At 38.2% G+C, this 18,386-nt stretch overlaps 1 protein-coding gene across 1 annotated transcript in view; it reads left to right on the top strand.

The window, feature by feature from the left end:
* TCF12 (transcription factor 12) overlaps positions 1-18,386 on the top strand; it is a 168,508-nt gene that overhangs the window by 87,041 nt on the left and 63,081 nt on the right. Inside the window, exon 7 of the mRNA XM_082488652.1 lies at positions 8,346-8,410. Within this exon, the coding sequence (XP_082344778.1) occupies positions 8,346-8,410 (65 nt within the window). The remainder of the gene's footprint in view (positions 1-8,345; positions 8,411-18,386) is intronic.

The following is an 18,386-nucleotide window of genomic DNA, read 5'->3' as shown; positions in this document are numbered from 1 at the left end:
GGTTTTCTTTTGTAGTCCTGTAGCAACCAGGGCTAGCCTGGAGACCACAGGTAGGGAACACCTGATTCACAAACCTCTATCTCTGTGCGATTGGGATGGCTATATTGCCTGGGAAGGGGGAAGCTTGAATAAGTTGTGCAAGTCATCCAAGTAAGAACTGTGAAAACTTTTGTAGGACAGAGTACTGTTGTATGTGTTTGTATGTATTTTATGGAAAATGGTTAGAAATGCTTGCTGTGTTTGTCCCTATGTCCATACGGAGGAGGGGCGATGGGGGAATCTGCCTTTGTTGACAAAGCTGGCTTTTCAAGTTCAGTGGGAATTAATAGATCTTGGATGGTGAGAGGAGCTGCACATACCTACAGAAGTAACTATTTTTCAATTTTTATATAATCATATATATATAATTTAGCAATTTGTAGCAAGTAGTGTCACCAAAATGATCTTTTAATCAGAAACAGGTGTAGCATTTTGTTGTAAAGTGTGGATTCTCTATTTGTTTCCAATTATAAAATCCTCTTGACTTTAGACTGAAGAATCTACTTGATGTTCAAAGTCACTGATAGAAGCTAAGCAATTTTTGTCCTTAGATCTGGGACAAATTCCACACTGGGAGAGCAAGGGATGCTTTTCATGTTAGTTGTAAGCAGCAACTTCCTTAGTTGCTTGAAAATTTTAACTAAATCCCTTGAGGATGAGATAAGGAAGATTGCAAAGGGAGAAATATTTTAATAGACAAAGGGAAGACACTTGGATACTCTGGAAATACACAGGGTGGATAGGTGAGGTGGGTACATGCATGTGATAAAATGCCTTCCTGTCACCAGTGTGGAAAGTGTGTGTATTCATATGCATACTCAGTTTGGTTAGTGTCTTGTGGATGTTGTACATCCCCAATTTCCCTCATTTTAGGTAAACTTTCGTGTGCTTCTCCCACTGGGTGATCTGTCTGCGCATAGCACACATTAACAGGTTAATAGAGCAGTAACTCTGTTTATGGTGAGGTTCGCCTAGGGTAGACGTCATAGTGGAGAATTGAAACTAAATACGCTAAACAGCTCTTCAGGAATTATTTGGTTCACAGAAACTTGCCCACATATGCTTGGGGGAGAAGGAGAAGAAAGTTCTTTCCTCATTTAAGAGGTTTGTACTCCCTTGTTTCTCCTTGCTGTCGGTTACTCATGTGCATCTTCCATGTGAGACTTCAGTCCCTTTTAGCCTTGCAAACATTAGATTTGTTATTTGGCACACACAGTATAAGCCTGGTAAGTGGAGGGACAGGAATAGTACTGAGGAAGGAGCCTTCGTGGATCAGCCACTGATGGAATAGAAATGTTCTCGGTTTGACATGAGCATATAAATTACAAGTTCATAGGGTCAATCCAAATATAATGTGGAATTTAGTCCACCCTTACCTCCTGTGTATTTGAAGTACATAAGAGCATTAATAAATTGTTTTTATAGCACCAGATATGTGCAGTGCTCCACGAACTGACAAAATATTCCATCTTTTCTTAGAAGTATGTACAAATCAACGGGATGAAAGTGTCAAAGGCATGTCTTCGGGAAGCAGGTTTTTTAATACCACTTTACACACTGACATTATTTCTTTTTAAAATATTGCATTAAAGAAGTTGTGAGAAATCCCTTGACTTCTGTGTTTAACGTCTTAATAAACGTACTCTGAGATTTATTGCCTGGTCAGCTCAGTCAGTAGAATTCTTACAGCGAAAGACATCTGCAAATGCCCCCACAAGTATAAAAGAACTTCTGAACTTTCTAATCTTTGGAAAGCACAAGGAAAAAAACATATTTTTTTTTTTCCCCAGGTGATCCTGTCCCAATGTCAACAAGAGCAATTGTTTAGTATTTGCTGCCTAAAGCATTGTTCCTAAATTGCAATAGTTGATTCCAGGTAATTCCAGCTTCAGAATTTCTACATTTTGCATCGTTTAGATTGAAAAACAGTTCTTGCTCCAAATAAGGCAAATAAGTAATAGGACTAGATTACAGAAGTGTAAAGCTGTCCTAAAAATGAGAATTTATGGCATGGAAAATCCTAGGAGATTTCTTGCAGACCTGAGACTGGACAGTTAAATCCTGTAAGTCTCATTCAAAATCATAATCTTTTACTTCTTGCAGATTATTAGAGTTGTTCTGTAGATTTTAACCGAGGAAATGAGTAGGGCGCAAATCTTTGGTATTAAACCCAAGCTTTACTAAATTTTTTCTTCTCCTGTTTGGGAAAATTGGTTTCAGATGTCACAGTATGGCAAAAAAATATCTAAATATCTAAAATAATGCATTTCTTCCCACTAGTCACAGTCTGTCCATACCATTTCCTTATCCATCCTTCAAGAACACATAGGCCAGCGTCCTTATGGTTACCCGTATAGACTGCTTTGCTGATCATTGCTTGGGCGCAGCATTCATGGTTAAATAAGTTTGTGGTTTTGCTTCTGTTGTGTTACTTTATTACAAAATTTTCCAGTAACGTGATTTTGTTACGTATTAATTACTTGTTAATCTTAAGGTTAAAATTTGTATTGGGAGTTTGCAGACAATTCATATTATGTAGGTTTGACTGCTTTATTAAAAGGTGGCAAGACAGTGTGGAGGAGTTTACACGACTTCAGGGGTTATTGATTGGGAAGGTGCTTGCAGTCAGAAGATGATGGAGCTAAGACGGAGTGTGTGATGAGATAAAGGCTAGGTTAGGGAAGTGATTACGGCTGGGGACCTGCTAATCACCGACCTCTGTAGGGATCCTGTAGTTTATCACTGATCTCACTTGCACTTGGCATTTTCTTGCGTCGCTGCTTCCTTGTTGGTAGCCGAGTGAGTGATTTGGTGTGGGATGAGCAGGAGGAGGGGGCTGCGAGGCCAGCAGCTGCACTTGTTGGCACTGGCTTGTTAAACATCCGCAGCGTAGCCAGCAGCGTGCTTGGCACACGGTAGCCCGTAACGCTTAAACAAATTGTTGTGAAGAGAACAGGAGGTCATTTGTTTTAAGCACTTTCTTCGTATTGTGTTGCTTCAGGCCTCGGTTTCATTGCCATGAGTTTTGGTCACAAGTGTCGTTAGGAAAAATGTGTGTAATATTCTGTATGTACTCACAATATATACACGTGTGCATTATGTACCTTTAAAACATTAGAGATAAGATTGTTGGTATAAGATACATTAAACATGTGACAGCCTCTAGTAGTGAGTAGGCCTATATAGCAGTAGAAGAGGAAGAAACGATTCCTCCGGCGTGGTGGGAAATGTCTAGATACGTAGTGAAACTTTTATGGCTGCATGTGTAAGTCAGCCTTGCCTCTAAGAAGAAGGCAGCACACCAAATCCTAGGAGCAGGGCTGCTTTTGTATTTTAATCAAACGTAATTTTTTTTCACCATACTGAATAATTGCTGAGTAAGAATTTTTAACACCAACAAAATTAAAAAAAAAAAAACAAAACCAACAAAGAATGGACCTGTACTGGAGGCTGCAAGGGTGTTATTCTATATATTTTGCGTATTTTATTTCTACTTTGTGGTAAGTTGGAGAGTGATATTAAGTGCTGTAGAAAGAATGTTTACTTTGAGTGTTCTTCCCGCGTCATCCGCGTGCACCTGTCAGTATAGCTTGTGCAGCTTGTTCCTTGTTATATTGGATCTGCATATGAAAAATTATTTGAGTGTATGAATTCTGTGGGTAACAAAAGCACGTACTTTGCTGCGGGATAGTTTGTTACTGGAGGGGGATGGGGAGAAAGCAGTATAAAAATTGATTTCCAGTCAAACCTGCCAACACCAGTTTAATAACTTAAAAAAAATAATCCTCTCAGGTATCCACAGTGTTTTGTTACAAACTGCCTTTTGGGTGGGCTGTCTGTTGTGACTGGTTAACAGTGTTACCAGCGATGAAATGGTGATTGGGAACTGTAAACACTTGCCTCGAGATCCACGACAAGGCGATTCTCTGCACGAGTGGGGCAGACAGGTTTTGTGCCTGACCCAGAGCCACTGCCGGCCGCCGTCACTTGGGTCTTCGTGCTGGAGGAGCAGCATTGCTTCTGTACCAAGCGTCGGTGCTTTCCACGTTGCCAACGGGATGCGTTCCTAGCAATGCACAGAAAGATCTTCAGCCTGCAAAGGGTTACTTCTGTGGGAATGGAAGTAATTTTTTGCAGAGTTATGTTCTGTCATACTCTCATAAACTGAGCAGTATCTAGCAGCAGTGGGAGAAGGCTGGTTTTCTTATGGCAGGCATTTAGAGCAGGGTCACTGGAGTGCTCCTCAGCTGGGTCGGTGCTCTTCCAGTGCTGGTTTCAGCTCACTCTCGCTTTGCATCTCGCTGTTTCCGTTCATTCGGTGTGGAGAGTATTCAGGCTGCACAGCTGTTGCACAGATAGATTTATTATGGAATACAATTCCTTGTGTGGTATTCAAAAGCTATATTAAGTTGTGGGCATATCACATTTAGACAAGCGATTGCAAGAGAAAAATAATTATTTACTAAATGTCTATTAATATTTGAATTGGTACAAAATGTGTCAAGGTTTTAAGTTTATGAAGTTAGGAAATCCTTGTGGTTCAGAATGCTTAGTAGGATTTTCTAGGTTGGGTTTCTTTTAACTCCATAGTCCTGAGGCTTTAAGCCTGGTAGGTAGCTGTCAGGTCATTGAAGTTTTTGTTGATGAAAACACATGAAACTTACTGAAAATAAAGTAAAAAAAAAAAAAAAAACAAACCCAAAACCAAAACAAAAAACCAAAACAAAACCAAAACAAAACAAACAAACTCATTCCAAGCTATTAAAAGATTCAACTACCTTGTGAGCTGATCTGTGCAGATTCAAGATTTCTGTGTATAACCAACCTAATTATTTTTAAATGTCTGTTGCTTTAGTTCAAATCTGGTTGGAAGACAGAACTCTGTGATATAGAGCCACCAATATGTAACCTGAAGAAAAGTTTACTGTGATGCTACTTTGTAAGCAAGGCATAGATTTTGCTTCTAAAATGACAGCGCATAACTTCTGAAACAAGTGAGTTAGGAGATACGTGATAAAGGTGATGAAGAAGCTGATGATTCACAATAGCCCCACGTGGAAGTCCTGCTGCACGGGTCTGACGGGAAGTGTCAGGCTTGAGAAAACTGGCCACAGTTGCTTTACTTCTCATGAATATTTTCTGAAAATAAAATAGGATCTGAAGAGGAAATAAACTTCATTTGGGCATTACTTTACCTTCCCAGCTGGTATGTCTACTCACTGCCTTAGAGCCAAGTTTACACAAACCTGTGCACATGAAAACATTCAATGAGGATTTTGTCATTGATAGTGTTATGGCATACCCCTCTCCTTCTTCCAGTTAATGTCAGGTGCCATAATGTGTTTCTTCATGTCCCCTTAATGCTGAGCATCAATTTTTCTGAATTTCCAGCTATAATAAACAACAGTACTATTACCTTCTGCATAGTGAGCACTGACTTGAGACAAAACCCTCTTGTGAGAGGGTGAGGAAGATATGATCAGACAGAGAGTAGAACGTACTCAACAGCAAATCTGAGGGGGTAATCCTGCAAGACACTTTGGGGTCTGCTTTGGCTTTCAGTCTCACGTTGTTTTTGAAGTTTGTGTGCTCATAAACACTGGTGTAGTCTTTTCAAACTTGACATTACCCACCTTTCAAGTACTTGACTCACTTACTATGTGGAGTAGTTGCTAAGTATTTTCTCTTTCTCTTGATAAGTAACCACTACCTGTGACAGTTTGCTTACAAGGCTTTGAATAGTGAGAATAGCATCGCGCCTCGATGGGAGCAGCTGAGGTGAGTTGAAATGCCAACAGGCAATTTGCAGTGGCAACTCATTCACCTTCCCGTTGTGTGGTAGTGAAGCCATCCCGGGATACTGCCAGACAGCACCACGCTGGGAAACATTTTTGATGTGGTGTGAGTGAGGCTTCAGGGGCTGTTGATGGAGTCCTTTCTCTTCTCTCATGAGCTGCGCAGCAGACGTGCTGTGGCGGTGCCAGGGACAGCTCACCACCTTCGGCTCTGCCAGTGGGAAGGTGCTGCTGCTAACAGTGCTCTGATCCTGCAAAAGGGACAGGTGGGAGAGGTTCCACAGGGCGAGAGAGCCAGGAACAGGACTTGAGTGTGGGCTCGCCGTGTGTTTCTGTAGTATGTGCCTGTTGATTTTTTGCTGTTGTTGTTTAAAGATGTGTGCCTTTAACATTGTGGTACTATGGCAGGTTGGAGAATCATAGCTAAGTGCTTGCCCTTGGATGTGTTCGGGAGACTCTGCCCTATGAAGGACACCATCTTGTACTTGATCCTGGGTTGCGTTCCGAACCCTTCACTGGAAAGCGTAACTGTTTGAACACAGGTTAAGTGTTAATTTGCTCCAGCTCTAATTTTTGATAAATATTTAGGCAATGCGGCATCAGGAGGGGCTTGACTTTTCTCAGTCATTTCTTAGAACCAGATGTAGTATAGGTAGGTCAGCTTTTTTCCTTTAGTATGAACCTGCCAAACTTTTTAAGTGATAACATTTAAATAACATGATTTTATGCATTCTTATCTAACAATTTCTTGCTTGCCACACAAACCATAATTTAAATCATAATTTTTCTAGCCTCTGTAATTGACTCTTGTACAAATATTTGTTTTAAAGCCTGCCTGGAATACTGCATACTTCAGTGGAAGTTGTTTATCATGTGGTATAAGATTCTCATTTTCTGGGAAGAAAATGCTGAGTCTGGTTTAATATGAACAGCATGATTCATCCTACTTCGTATAATTTTGCATGCTAGGTATTTTATTTGCTTGGTGTCTGATAGTTGTTAGAGGCAAATTGCTTCAGCAGAAAAATGTTAACTTTTTTCCTCCCTTTGTTACAACAGAGCTGCCATTTTTCAAGCAAACTGTTGTTGACCAGACTACCTGTAGTTATCAAGATAATCTTGCAGAGATGTTGTTCCAAGAGAGTCAAACTTCTTCCTCTCTGCTTACACAAGATGTACTTCTTAAATGAACAATAAGCGTACTTTAATTTTTCCTCTTACAAAATGACCTTGAGGAATTTTTGGTAGTAAGAGAGAAAATCAGAAAAAGCAAAGGAAGTCCTATTCTAGAAGTGCAGTTGCAATAGCATGGAGCCATTTGTCACTGCAATGGGAATGGGTAAGAAAGGCTGCTTTTTCTTCCGATGAGGACTGGATGGTACAGGCATTGTTTAGTAAAGGCAATGCCTAGCTGGGTAAGATGACGTTTATTTTCAAAAAGATAGGTATCGTGGTTTACCAATGCCTACCTTTGGATAAGACTCCGAATGGTGTTACAGGGTGTTTCTTTCTTCTAACTGTGTGATAACTAGGGCAGGCATGTGCACTTGGTGTTCTCCATTACACACGTACCCGATGACTGTCTGATTCTTGACATTGTTCAGCAGAGATTTCTATTCAGGAATTTGTTTTTTTTTTAGAGTGTTGATTGGTAAACTTCTGAGTGCTACTGGAGAACTTTCACACTGAGTTTTAATAGGCAAAGGTGCCAGTTTGGTGGCATAACCAACAAACACGGCAGTAAGTAGTTTTTCTGGAATTGACAAATATATTACTAATATCTTGTGACCTCAGACAGCAGCATCAGAGGGCAGGCACTCTGCACAAGGCACTGTACGTAAGTGCTACCTACAGGCAGATAGTACATGTACTGCGGAAGAGAAGAGTCTGTTTTGCCGTCCTGACCAGTTGTATTGCCTGACTTGTGTACCCAACTGGAATGTACGTGAAACGAAGGGATTTTTTTAAGGATTTAAGCAATGAGTGTCAAGAGCACAATGATTCAGCCATGATTTAAGTTTGGTGTGGGTTTTCTCATTGTTCTGAATCAAAGTTTTTGTTCACTTTTCCTGTGGTTTTGTTGGTTTTATTTTACTGCTTAATATATTCATCACCTAAGATGATACCAGCTGTGTGTTACTTGCATGTAGGAAGGAGAAATGTCTGAAAGTGTCTCTACCTTTGCTCAGTGATAATGGAAGTGAAGCTGGACCTTTGCTCTTTTTAAACATACTGATAGGTGTATTTTATAACAATAAAAATTGCAGTAGTTCTTTTTTCACTGATCAGTTACATAAGAAATGGAATTTGGTAAGTATGTCATCTATTACAGTAGCGCTGTTTGTGTGCTAAATGCAGATGTACAAAAGCCTACTTTTATTCGTGCAACTTAATTTTTGTAAATTAACTATGATGCTAACAGATTTTCTGGGTTGCATATATAAGCACAAATGATGCAGATATCTAGCAGATTTTTTAAAGAACCTAATTGCAAATGTCTTTCTTTTATAGGAAAAACGTCAGATAGAGGTCCATTTCCATTATATGGTAGAGATACGGGGTTACCAGGCTGTCAAGTAAGTATAGTGATGATTGAAAGCCAATGGGATAATCTGAACTAAAATTTAGTTTGTTACTCAAGTGTGCCAGACTATGAAACATAATAAACAAGAACGCGTTCCACGATTTGCAGAATAAAATTTCTGGGTTCTGTGTGGTCAAATTGCCTTGCATTTACGTACATCCACTTAGCGGAGATACTTTTGCTGTGTGCAAGTGGAACTGGTTCTGTAGCTCATAAGCGTGAAGTCCGATGTTTTTTAGTAAAAGGGAGATTGTTACTAACCTGAACAAACTGAGCAATGTGCTTCAGTTGTGTGTATCACATCTTTCCTACAGATCATTGTGAAATGAGTTTTCTTACCCTTTGTAGTTATTTGCCCCTCTCTCCAGGTCTGCAAACAGAATTCGAGACCGGTATTGATTGCATGTCCTGATTAGTCTGTGATATTGGATTTTTCATATATAAATTGTCAAAAAATACCAGTAGTTGCTGAATATAGTTCATTAGTTAACTGTTACTTTTAGTGGTGATGTGCATTTTAAAAGAAAAGCAGTGTTGCTAAGCTTTCAATTTTTAACAATTAGGTTATGCAATGTAATGCTGTATTATTTTGTGGGTTTGATGATGTGTTTTTTAATTAAGAAAACTTTCTTTTTTTTATCTCTAAGTCTTCATTTTAGAGTGACGATTTCTTCCATGTTACTTCTAATGAACCACGTTAAGAATACTCTGTTGATCATTGTTTAAAAGCCTGTTTTGAATGTACAGGAAGTTTGAATGTTTAAAAAAATACAATCAGCATTTGATTACACTCAGTATTTGTTGTCATAGATTTAAATAACTAATATGTTATTTTTTTAATTCTAAGAAATTCATTTGTTTGTTTTCTCAAAGAGGAATCTTTTTTAATTTTACTGTAAGTAGACTACTTGCTTTGAACTGATATTTTCAGGAACATCTTCTGGAGGCTAAAACTTAGCAAATGCGTTTGACATCTTGGTTTTGAGCCTTTAACTATTAGTTTGGGAAGTGCGAACGTGCAGCACCATGTGGCAATGCAGTCCTAGAATCGCTTACCCTGTTAAGAAAAGATCATTCTCACAGCCTTTACTACTCTGCAACACAGATGTGACGAACAAAGACCCATTTGTAACTGTGTGGCTGAGCTTTCAGTAACATTCTCACACAAAGCAGGATACCTCTTTAAGTTCAAGTTATGGGCCTCAACTTTATTGCCAGTCTAGACAGTAAAACGTTGTATTAATGTTATTACTATTGTTCAAATAACTCCGTATGTACTGTATTTAAATATAATAACTTAAACTTGACATTAGTTTGGAAGCAAATTAATTTCCACGTTACACTTTCATTAAGTTAATGTTCTGTATTGCAAAATGGGTTTATGTTAACTTTGCATAAAATTCTGTTTTGCTTTGCAGTAATGAGTCTAATTTCTGTTGTTTGGCTTCTCACTGAGGAGAATGCTTTTATATCTCCTAATTGTTTGTATCTAGTACCATTTAATATTAATTTTTTACATGTAGCTATTTTAAAGCCAAAATCTTATACATATTTGTTTCTATTAACATCACTTCAAATTCTGTTTATTCCTTTGATATGCTTCGTAATATTTCCCCTCCCACAGTTTCTTCTTTCTTAACCATTTCTAGTATACGTTATTGTAGGTTATTGTATATGTTCTATGTAGTTATTGTAGGTAAATCTGCTTTGGTTTTATATTCAGGATAATAGAAAATGATCACAGAGTTAATTTTCAATTAAATTTTAAATCCGTTGAAATTTATGTGATAAGTTAGTTTGTACCTTAATTTGGTTTTATCGGTTAAATCTGACAGTGTTTGAAATTTTTTGCTAACTTGGAACACGGTGGGATTTCTGAATCTTTTGGTTTTTTTTTTTATATTTTTCATAAATCCATGGCAGTGCCTGAAGTACAGGTCTCATAGTGTTTCAATGTTTGAAAGCTCTCTTAGAGAAGAAGGATGAAAGCGATCCCGAGAGGACATTTTGACAATCCGAATGAAGAATCAGCTGTATTGTTCCTGACAGATCGCTCATATAGTCAGCTCTTAAAAAACCTCTAGAGATGGAGGAGACTGCATGACCATGCTGGGCTTTGTTTTCCATTGCTTAAACGTACTTACTCTTAAAAAGTTTCCCCGATGCCTTATCTAAATATCGTTGTAATTAAAGCATCTAACTCTTGTCTTGTAGACAGTGGACACAGAGAAGAACCTATACTCTCTTAAGTCTGTAGAAGCTGGGAATCCAGTAGATTTTATGTCTGTAGAGCCTGGAAATCCAGTAGATTTTTAAGATGATAAGGAGTCCTTAGAAAAGATAAGACATCAACGGAGCTAATTTTTACATTGGTGTGTATAGTGCAGGTATATTTTTAATTGTGGATATGTAACAGGGCTTATCGCAGATTGAAATATTGGTAGAAAAGCTTAGGCTCTGCTCTAGGTATTCTCCAGTAGCTTCGCAGCCCTAGGGAATTCCAGTGTTTTAAATGAGTTAGAGTACCTCATCCGAGCCGAGGCCTTACCATTATGGCAAAAAGAAATTTCCTGGATCTTTCTGACAATATTGTTAACTTTTTGCTGTGTGGTATTTGCCTTGTTCATAACAAATATCCAGTATTTGATACCTGTTTGGTTGCGGACAGTCTAAAATTTCCCAATGCCTTCTTATGGTAATGCTCACCAGCTTGTCATTCCTCAGCCTATACTTTACAGTTTACAGGTTCCATATGCAAAAATGTATTTACTTTTTAACACATTGCTTCTACCTTCTCTAAATTTGTCAGTGCAGTTTTGGATTCCAGGCTTGCACTGCATTTGTAGATCCTTCTGGCTTATTTGCTTTGTGAATTTAGTAAACGTGGTCTTCATTTTTCATCCAAGTCACTAATTAAGAGGTGGAATGATGCCCAAAACAGATGCCTGCGTAGTCGCAGTTAATACATGCACCCAGTGTTGATCGTGAACTCCTAGCTACTGGTTTTTTTAAACAGCTACTCTCTGTATTCAGCAGTAGTTTTAGTTGTCCTTGGTTCCTTAGTTCACCTGTGAAATGTGAAAGCAGTAGAAGCCTTAGTAAAACACCTCTTACGCATCTGAGAAGGAATGGAGATTGGTTTTACATAGTTTAGTCCAGCTAAATCCATATCACTTATTTGTTATCTTCTGGCATTTGCAGTCTATTTCTTCCAGTATTCTTCCAAAAAATGAAATTTAAATTGCTGAGGAATTACAAGCCACTGCTTTTGTTCCTTCCTGAAACAAACCAACCAACCCCACTCTTTTTCAGTCACTGCACTGCACTCTGAACCATGAGTTTTCAAAGACAGGGGCTAAGGTTTCTGAAATTGCAAGAATGGCAAGAGCCGGTCTTCGGAGTATCTTAGTGGGTACAGGTGAATTGAAAATACCGAACTTCTCCACATACTGTGTAAACTGTTCTTCTCTTACCAAAGTTCTGTCCATATGTCATTGCTGTAAATGGTATGAATAGCCTGGTGTGCCCGTGTGATGAGTTTTAATTTTTACGGAGGGATGGAATGAAAATTTTTAAGACTGCTGTAAACCAAGGTGCTTTAGCCCCTTACTAGCACAGCTACTGAAAACGATCTGAGCACTGATTCGGATGGACTGTTAGATACCTACAGGCTTTGTATTTAGGCTGTAGGAGTTTGATTTTCAATGTAGCTTAAAAATCTAAGCAACTTTAGGTACAGAAATGTGATTCAGATATAACATGTAGTCACAAGAATGTAAATATGGCTAATTGATGAATATTTTGCCAAACAAGAAGTGCATTCTTTCAGGTTTTATTTCCATCAGGTGTTTTAAGCAAGCCGAAAAGGAGCATCCCAGAGTATAGCACTTTGTGCTGGGCCCATTCATGCAAATAAGTGTTGAATAAGGTAGTTGTGTTTGTCTTAAGCTGTGTTTTTTAGGTGGCTTTGTGTTAATAAGGTTAATGGTGTATGTTTGTGGAATACATTAAAACCTTTGCTTGTCTAGTCTTTTGCAATCAAGCTCCGATTTGGTTTTATTTGTAGTTTACTGTATACTCTTTCTCCTTCTGACAGGTCTTCACTACCTTTCCAACTCTTACTGCCTTTTTTTCTCTCCCATGTTTCATAGAGTATATATACTCTCTGTGGGTGGGGAGGATGACGAATGGAGGCTTATGCAGAGCTGGTTTCGATGAACGTCCAAAACTTTTACCTGGACAAAGAATTCACAGCTTTTAGAAGAAATGCAAAACCTATATTTTGCTGCCAGAATGCAATGCAAAGCTACACAGCTTGACATGAGGACTTTATTTGGGTCTTCGAATCAGAGGAGGGGTGCGGTTTATGATTTTTGTGGGGGATTCCACCATTCCTCTTGGCTGTGTAATTAATTGCAGGTTTGGGAAGGGCATCTTTTCACAAATTTTAAATTGGCTATAGATTAAGCTTTCAGAAAAAAAAGGGTTTTCTTTACATTTGTCTCGTTTAATACTGAAAACTGTAGCTTATGTAAAAGAAAGGAGATTACATTTCAAATATTGAATGCGTGACTTCCATTTCCAGTGTCATCAGAAAGGTACCCAGCTGTCACTGCACATTGCTCTGACAGGTCTGAGCTCAAAGAAAGGCAGGAGTCTGCACTACTTTCAAAGTGAAATGGAGATAAACGTGCAATACATGTGTAGCTGTTAGTCTAATTCTTCTAATTGTTTCTACGGGTCTTTACGGAAGCTGACTTTGCTGTAAGTGCCCCCGCTAATTGGCAGAGAGAGGGGGGATGCAGTGCCCGTTCCCATGTGCCTGGCAAGGTCTCTCTCCCCACTGCCAGCACTAGGCTGAAGATAGTACGCTATTTGTGACTATCCCCTTAATGTTCTGTTTTAATTCTAAACAATCATGCATGAAAAATAGACATTATGGGTTTTTTGACATGTGGAGATAACACATTTACGCTCCCTCCCTAATAATTTCAAGCCCGCATACTATGCCACATGCGAGTGAGGAAAGAGTGCTAAATGTAATGGATATTAGACAAGAGCTAAAAAGGCATTCACCAGTTTTTGTTTAAAGTGTAACCTTGCTATAAACAGATGTATCTTAATTTACTGTATTTTTCAAATTCTCTATATGTTCTTTGTGATGATGGGATATTTTAAATGTTATAAAACCCATTTATTAAAAAGTTTAATTGATGGTAAATCTGTAGAATACATGACTGCTGGAAGGACCTATGGATTAGATTTATTAAATACATTTCACTTAGTCTATGTAAAAGTATATATAATACTGCATAAAATATACTCTATATAGTACATGATACATATACACACATGCTACTAGATATTTCATGCAGTATGAAATATGCAGTACTGCACAGCATAATTTATATGATACTGTGTATATAATATATATATTTTATTTAGTAGTGGCAGATGGATTTTTAACTCACTTCTGCCGCTATTATTATAAGTTTTGTGCCTATTGGTAATAAATAAGGCTGCTTCAGAGTCTTTTATTTTTTGGATGAAGAAAAAAAATCCAGCAGAAAGCTTGTCCATCTGTGTTTCCAGTAGTATTGCTACACCATTTTCCCTTCACTAGCTGTCAGCTCTGCTATTGCTGTGAAGCTAATGTGAGGTGACTCATTTAGCAGCATATTATTGTATCATTGCAACATGATGTAAGGCGCATCAGGCATTATTAAATTAGCTGGGATTTTGCAGTATGACAGTAGCATTTTATGCACATCAGCACCATACTTAGTGTTCCTTATGGGAATATACTTCAAGTAAACATATTAAGATGTAATTTCAGGATTTACCAATTTCTTCTTTATCAGGAGAAAAAATATATATGCTTCACTGGAATATTAAGACAGATGTAGTGGCCTTTGCGCATCTTCAGAGCACGTTTTGTGTTTCTTAAATTACCTTAAATATATGCTGTTACTTGGGTAGTACCTTGGAGAAGAAATTAGCTGACTTCTCACTGATTGTTACAGTAAGTTGGAACAAACTCGTCCATCTATCTTCCACCTTTGCTGTGATTCAGCATAGAAGCATTCCCCTCATCTGGGTGCCAGTCAGAGAAAGCTAGATTTGTATATGCCTGTCTCGTGCTGAAAAATATTACAGCATTTATTACAATATAGGTATTGAGCAACTGGAATTCATACTGTTCGCTTTTTAGCAAAAATTTGTGACCTTTCTTTGCTTGTTGACTTAAGAACAAGCTTCTTCACAATTTAATGTGGAACTTTAAAGGTTTGCATCTTGTCTGCAAATTTAGCAATGTATTAAAGGTAATTTACAAGCATGAAAAACTGTGCTTAGTAGCTGTTACATTCCTCACAGACTAAAAAGTTTGTTTAATTTTTGTGCAAAAAAAATTTAAGTCGCTCCTTAGCAAACATACTATAAGAACTTTGAAATAATCCCCAAAAATGCCTTTAGCACCAATTTCTTGGGCGATTTTAACAGATGATCACTTTGGCGAAAGAAATGTTTGCAAGCGTATGTTGTTGTGCCTTTGCCTAGGCAGTAATTTGCCTCTTTCAAATTTAAAAAGACTTTAAAGCAGTTTGAGCAGTATTCAAATCGAAAGAACAATGCTGCAGTGCTGGGGAGAGTGGTATCTGGGAGCACGCTCTCTCCAACAGCTATCTCGCAAGTTGAAGCGGTATAATAAGAGTAGAACTCCAGGAATTTGAGTTGTCTAGGGAGAATGTAAAAGCTCGCTCATATTGTACAAAGGCAAAAATGGCAACTTTTTTGTGTTACTGGAGAGAAATACGCAACCAAGAGGGAAAACAAGTATCCATAGTAGGATGTAGATACCAGCTTGCTGCATAGAAAAAAGTTGATAGAACTGGATAGCACCAACTTAAAAGTATTTGTAATATGTTCCTAAACTATATAATTGTAAGATGTGTATACAGTATAACGGAGAAGATTAACTGATTTTGGTTTTTTAGTAAAGCATCGGGTAACACTAGACAGCTGGAAGAATAAGCATACAGACAAAAATGTGAATGTTAGTAGGTAAGAGTGTATAAAAATGTATGTGGGAAGCAGAAATGAGATTTACTGACAAAAATTGAAAAGCAAAGAACACTGTGAAAAATGTAATTTGAAATATGTTTTGTAAGAACAAAAAACCTGGAAGTAGCAAGAGTAAAAGAAATGAGTGATTGTGAATAGTGGGATAGAGTAGTGTTTTAGTGCTATCTGACAGCTGAGACATTACTTAAAACGTGAGTCAAAAAAGATAAAGGTATTTGTAGCACGTTGCATTTTAGACCGTGGTTGTTCTTTAAATGTGTATGAAAGCTTCCAAACAAGTCTTTCGTGATCTGCTGGCACAGCCCCCGAATAGCAGCATGGCAGCATGTCTCTGCAGTTGCTTCTAGGGATGCTTTGCTAAGTTTTTAACAATTCATTACATAAATACAAGGGCCATTGTACTAGACTGTTCCTAACGTGCTTTGCTGTGGCATTGTATGTCAAAGAATAGTGAGTACTAGATGTCTTGCTGGAAGATGATAGAAGTAATGGACAAATGTGTAGAACAAATATATTGGGTGTTTCTTTGTAGGACCAGTGAGTACTTCGTAGTTTCTTCTTGGGTAACCTGATATATGTCTGCAGTTTGCACATGCAAGCCCTCTCGCACACATTCAGAGTTCTGCAGTTTTCATTTCTTCCTCTAGGAATTCTGTTCATATCCTGAAACTTTTTTTTTCATTGCTTGTCTCTAAGACTTCTATCCCTACTTGGCTTCCTTGAGAGAAATAATTAGACAGTTATTCTGTGTTGAGGATGTGCCATCTGCTTCTATGATATTGTAGTGTTATTGAAAAGATTTAAAAAAAAAAAAAAAGGCAAAAAGGGAGCTAATGAAAGGGTTTAAATTAATAGAAATATGTAAATAGCTTGTCTCAGGAATGATTGGAAATAGGCGTATTTAGACCACTCCTAGGTGGTAGACAGTAGAGGAAGATATATTGTCAAAAAGGGTGGTAGAGTGTGGATAATCCTCTCTGGAGAATGTTAGGCTAAACCTTGTAGCTAGTGTGTCTCAGACCCCTTCCCTTCAGGCTTTTTTTTTCTTTTTTGTAGTTAAACTGCCAGGTTTTGAAATTAGATCTTTTAAAAAATAGTAATAAAAAGTACATATATATAGAATGTACACTTCAATGTAATTTTGTACGGTAAGGAAAAATATGCACGCTTTAAACATTATAATTATAAAAAAGCCTAGATGCTAGAGAGGGCCTGCTATGCTAATAAAAGATGTCAGATTACATCAGCTATGGACCCACATGGGTGGGGTTTTTTTGTTGTTTGGTTTGGTTTTGTTTTGTTTTTAACTAATGTATCTATTCAACAGCAACAAGCGAGCTCTTCCTGCTCACTGCTGGCAGTCTCTTTGAAGATGCTTTAGACGGATCTTTCCAATGAGGCAGAAAAATACATGCTATTCTGGACCGTTCTTATCTGTGGGGTCTCAGAAAAGACTACAAGCAGTGGCGCCAGTTGCTCATCTTCCTTCCTCACATAGTTTTAGAAACAGTATAGAGATCTTATGTCATTTTAAATCCAAGTAATACTGAGGTATGGAAGTAGAAAAAATTGTGACGCTCGTACATGTGTGGGGTTTTTAATACCAATATAACTTTAAAGCTGACAAACTGATTTTATTTTGTAAATTTTCTCGTTTTAATCTCCTTTCTGTGACACCTTTGATATCAGGTGTCTCCCCAAAGCAGATTTTTACAGCTGAGCTATCAATCTCTAAGAAAGGCAGCTTCTGAAGGAAAGGCTGACACAATGTTAACTGAAGCAGTGACTCTGGATTCTGCCAGCTGATACCATCTTAAAAGGTCGGGATGAGGAGAGGGATATGTAGTTTAAGGGCAGATGGAATGTCCAAATTTGAGTTTATTTTGCTTCATTTTACTTCTCAAGTAAAATCAAGCAATATTAACTTTCTCTTTATTATGATTTATTAGAAGTGAATTACTTATTGTGCTCTTGGGAAAATATCTCCTGTCTCTCAGCAGATAAGGAGCCTGCAGAACCTTTTTAGAAAGTAAAAATGCACTAGATTTCTTTTTCCAGAGCTGGAGGTGACCACCTGAAGTTAATCAGGGAAGACATCCCCCCCGGAATGGAGCGGGTAGCAGGTGTTAGGAATTAGTTATAGTTGGGGGAGGGATGCTATTTATAAAAGGGGAGCAGTTCTGCAAGGAATCATTTTGAATGTTTTAAGCAGCCAAACTGTTACTTGTCTTTGCCTTTCTCTTTCTCACTTGATTTAAGGTTGGCAGATTTTCTTGCCTCCTTTTAATTTTTGTGTTTGATCGTATTTAAGGTAATGAATATCCTGTAAATCAATATATATAGTATCTTACACATTGCTGCATAAGGAAGTAAAAAGCATCTTACACCGAGGAGTGCAGACACAATTTCTTTGGCCAATTACTGTTTGTCTCCAGCTAATCTCGCTGCCTCAGAGCTCGGTGCTTCTCAATAATGAATTTATGGTGTTATCGGAGTATGTGGAAAAGATGAGCTCAGTTCTCTTCTCCCAGCCATACCTGTCTGTCTGAACGAGCTGGATTGCCGTTTGGATTTTCTTGAAGTGTTTATTTCTTTTGTCTCTAACTACTGTAGTACGTTGAGCCCCCGTTTATCTCCCTTTCTTACTTCACAGAGAGATAAAGTCTCTTCCCAAACTTTGCAGAGGTTACTGCTCTCAAGATGAATACAGGCCCCGAGAAGAATTGGGAAGGGGGAGATAAGAGGGCTGGAAGCAGCCTGTTACTTCGCATTTGCTGCCTGGGGTGGGCCAGGAGAGACCGTGGCTTGAGCAGGCGGGCAGTGCATGGAAAGCAGCACAAGGCAGATTTGCCATTTTCCTTCCTCTTCCGTGGAACTAAACCATC

Source organism: Vanellus vanellus (genome assembly GCF_965231255.1).
Source record: "Vanellus vanellus genome assembly, chromosome: 11".
NCBI classification, from domain to species: Eukaryota; Metazoa; Chordata; class Aves; order Charadriiformes; family Charadriidae; genus Vanellus; species Vanellus vanellus.
This window is presented reverse-complemented; position numbering and strand designations above follow the sequence as displayed.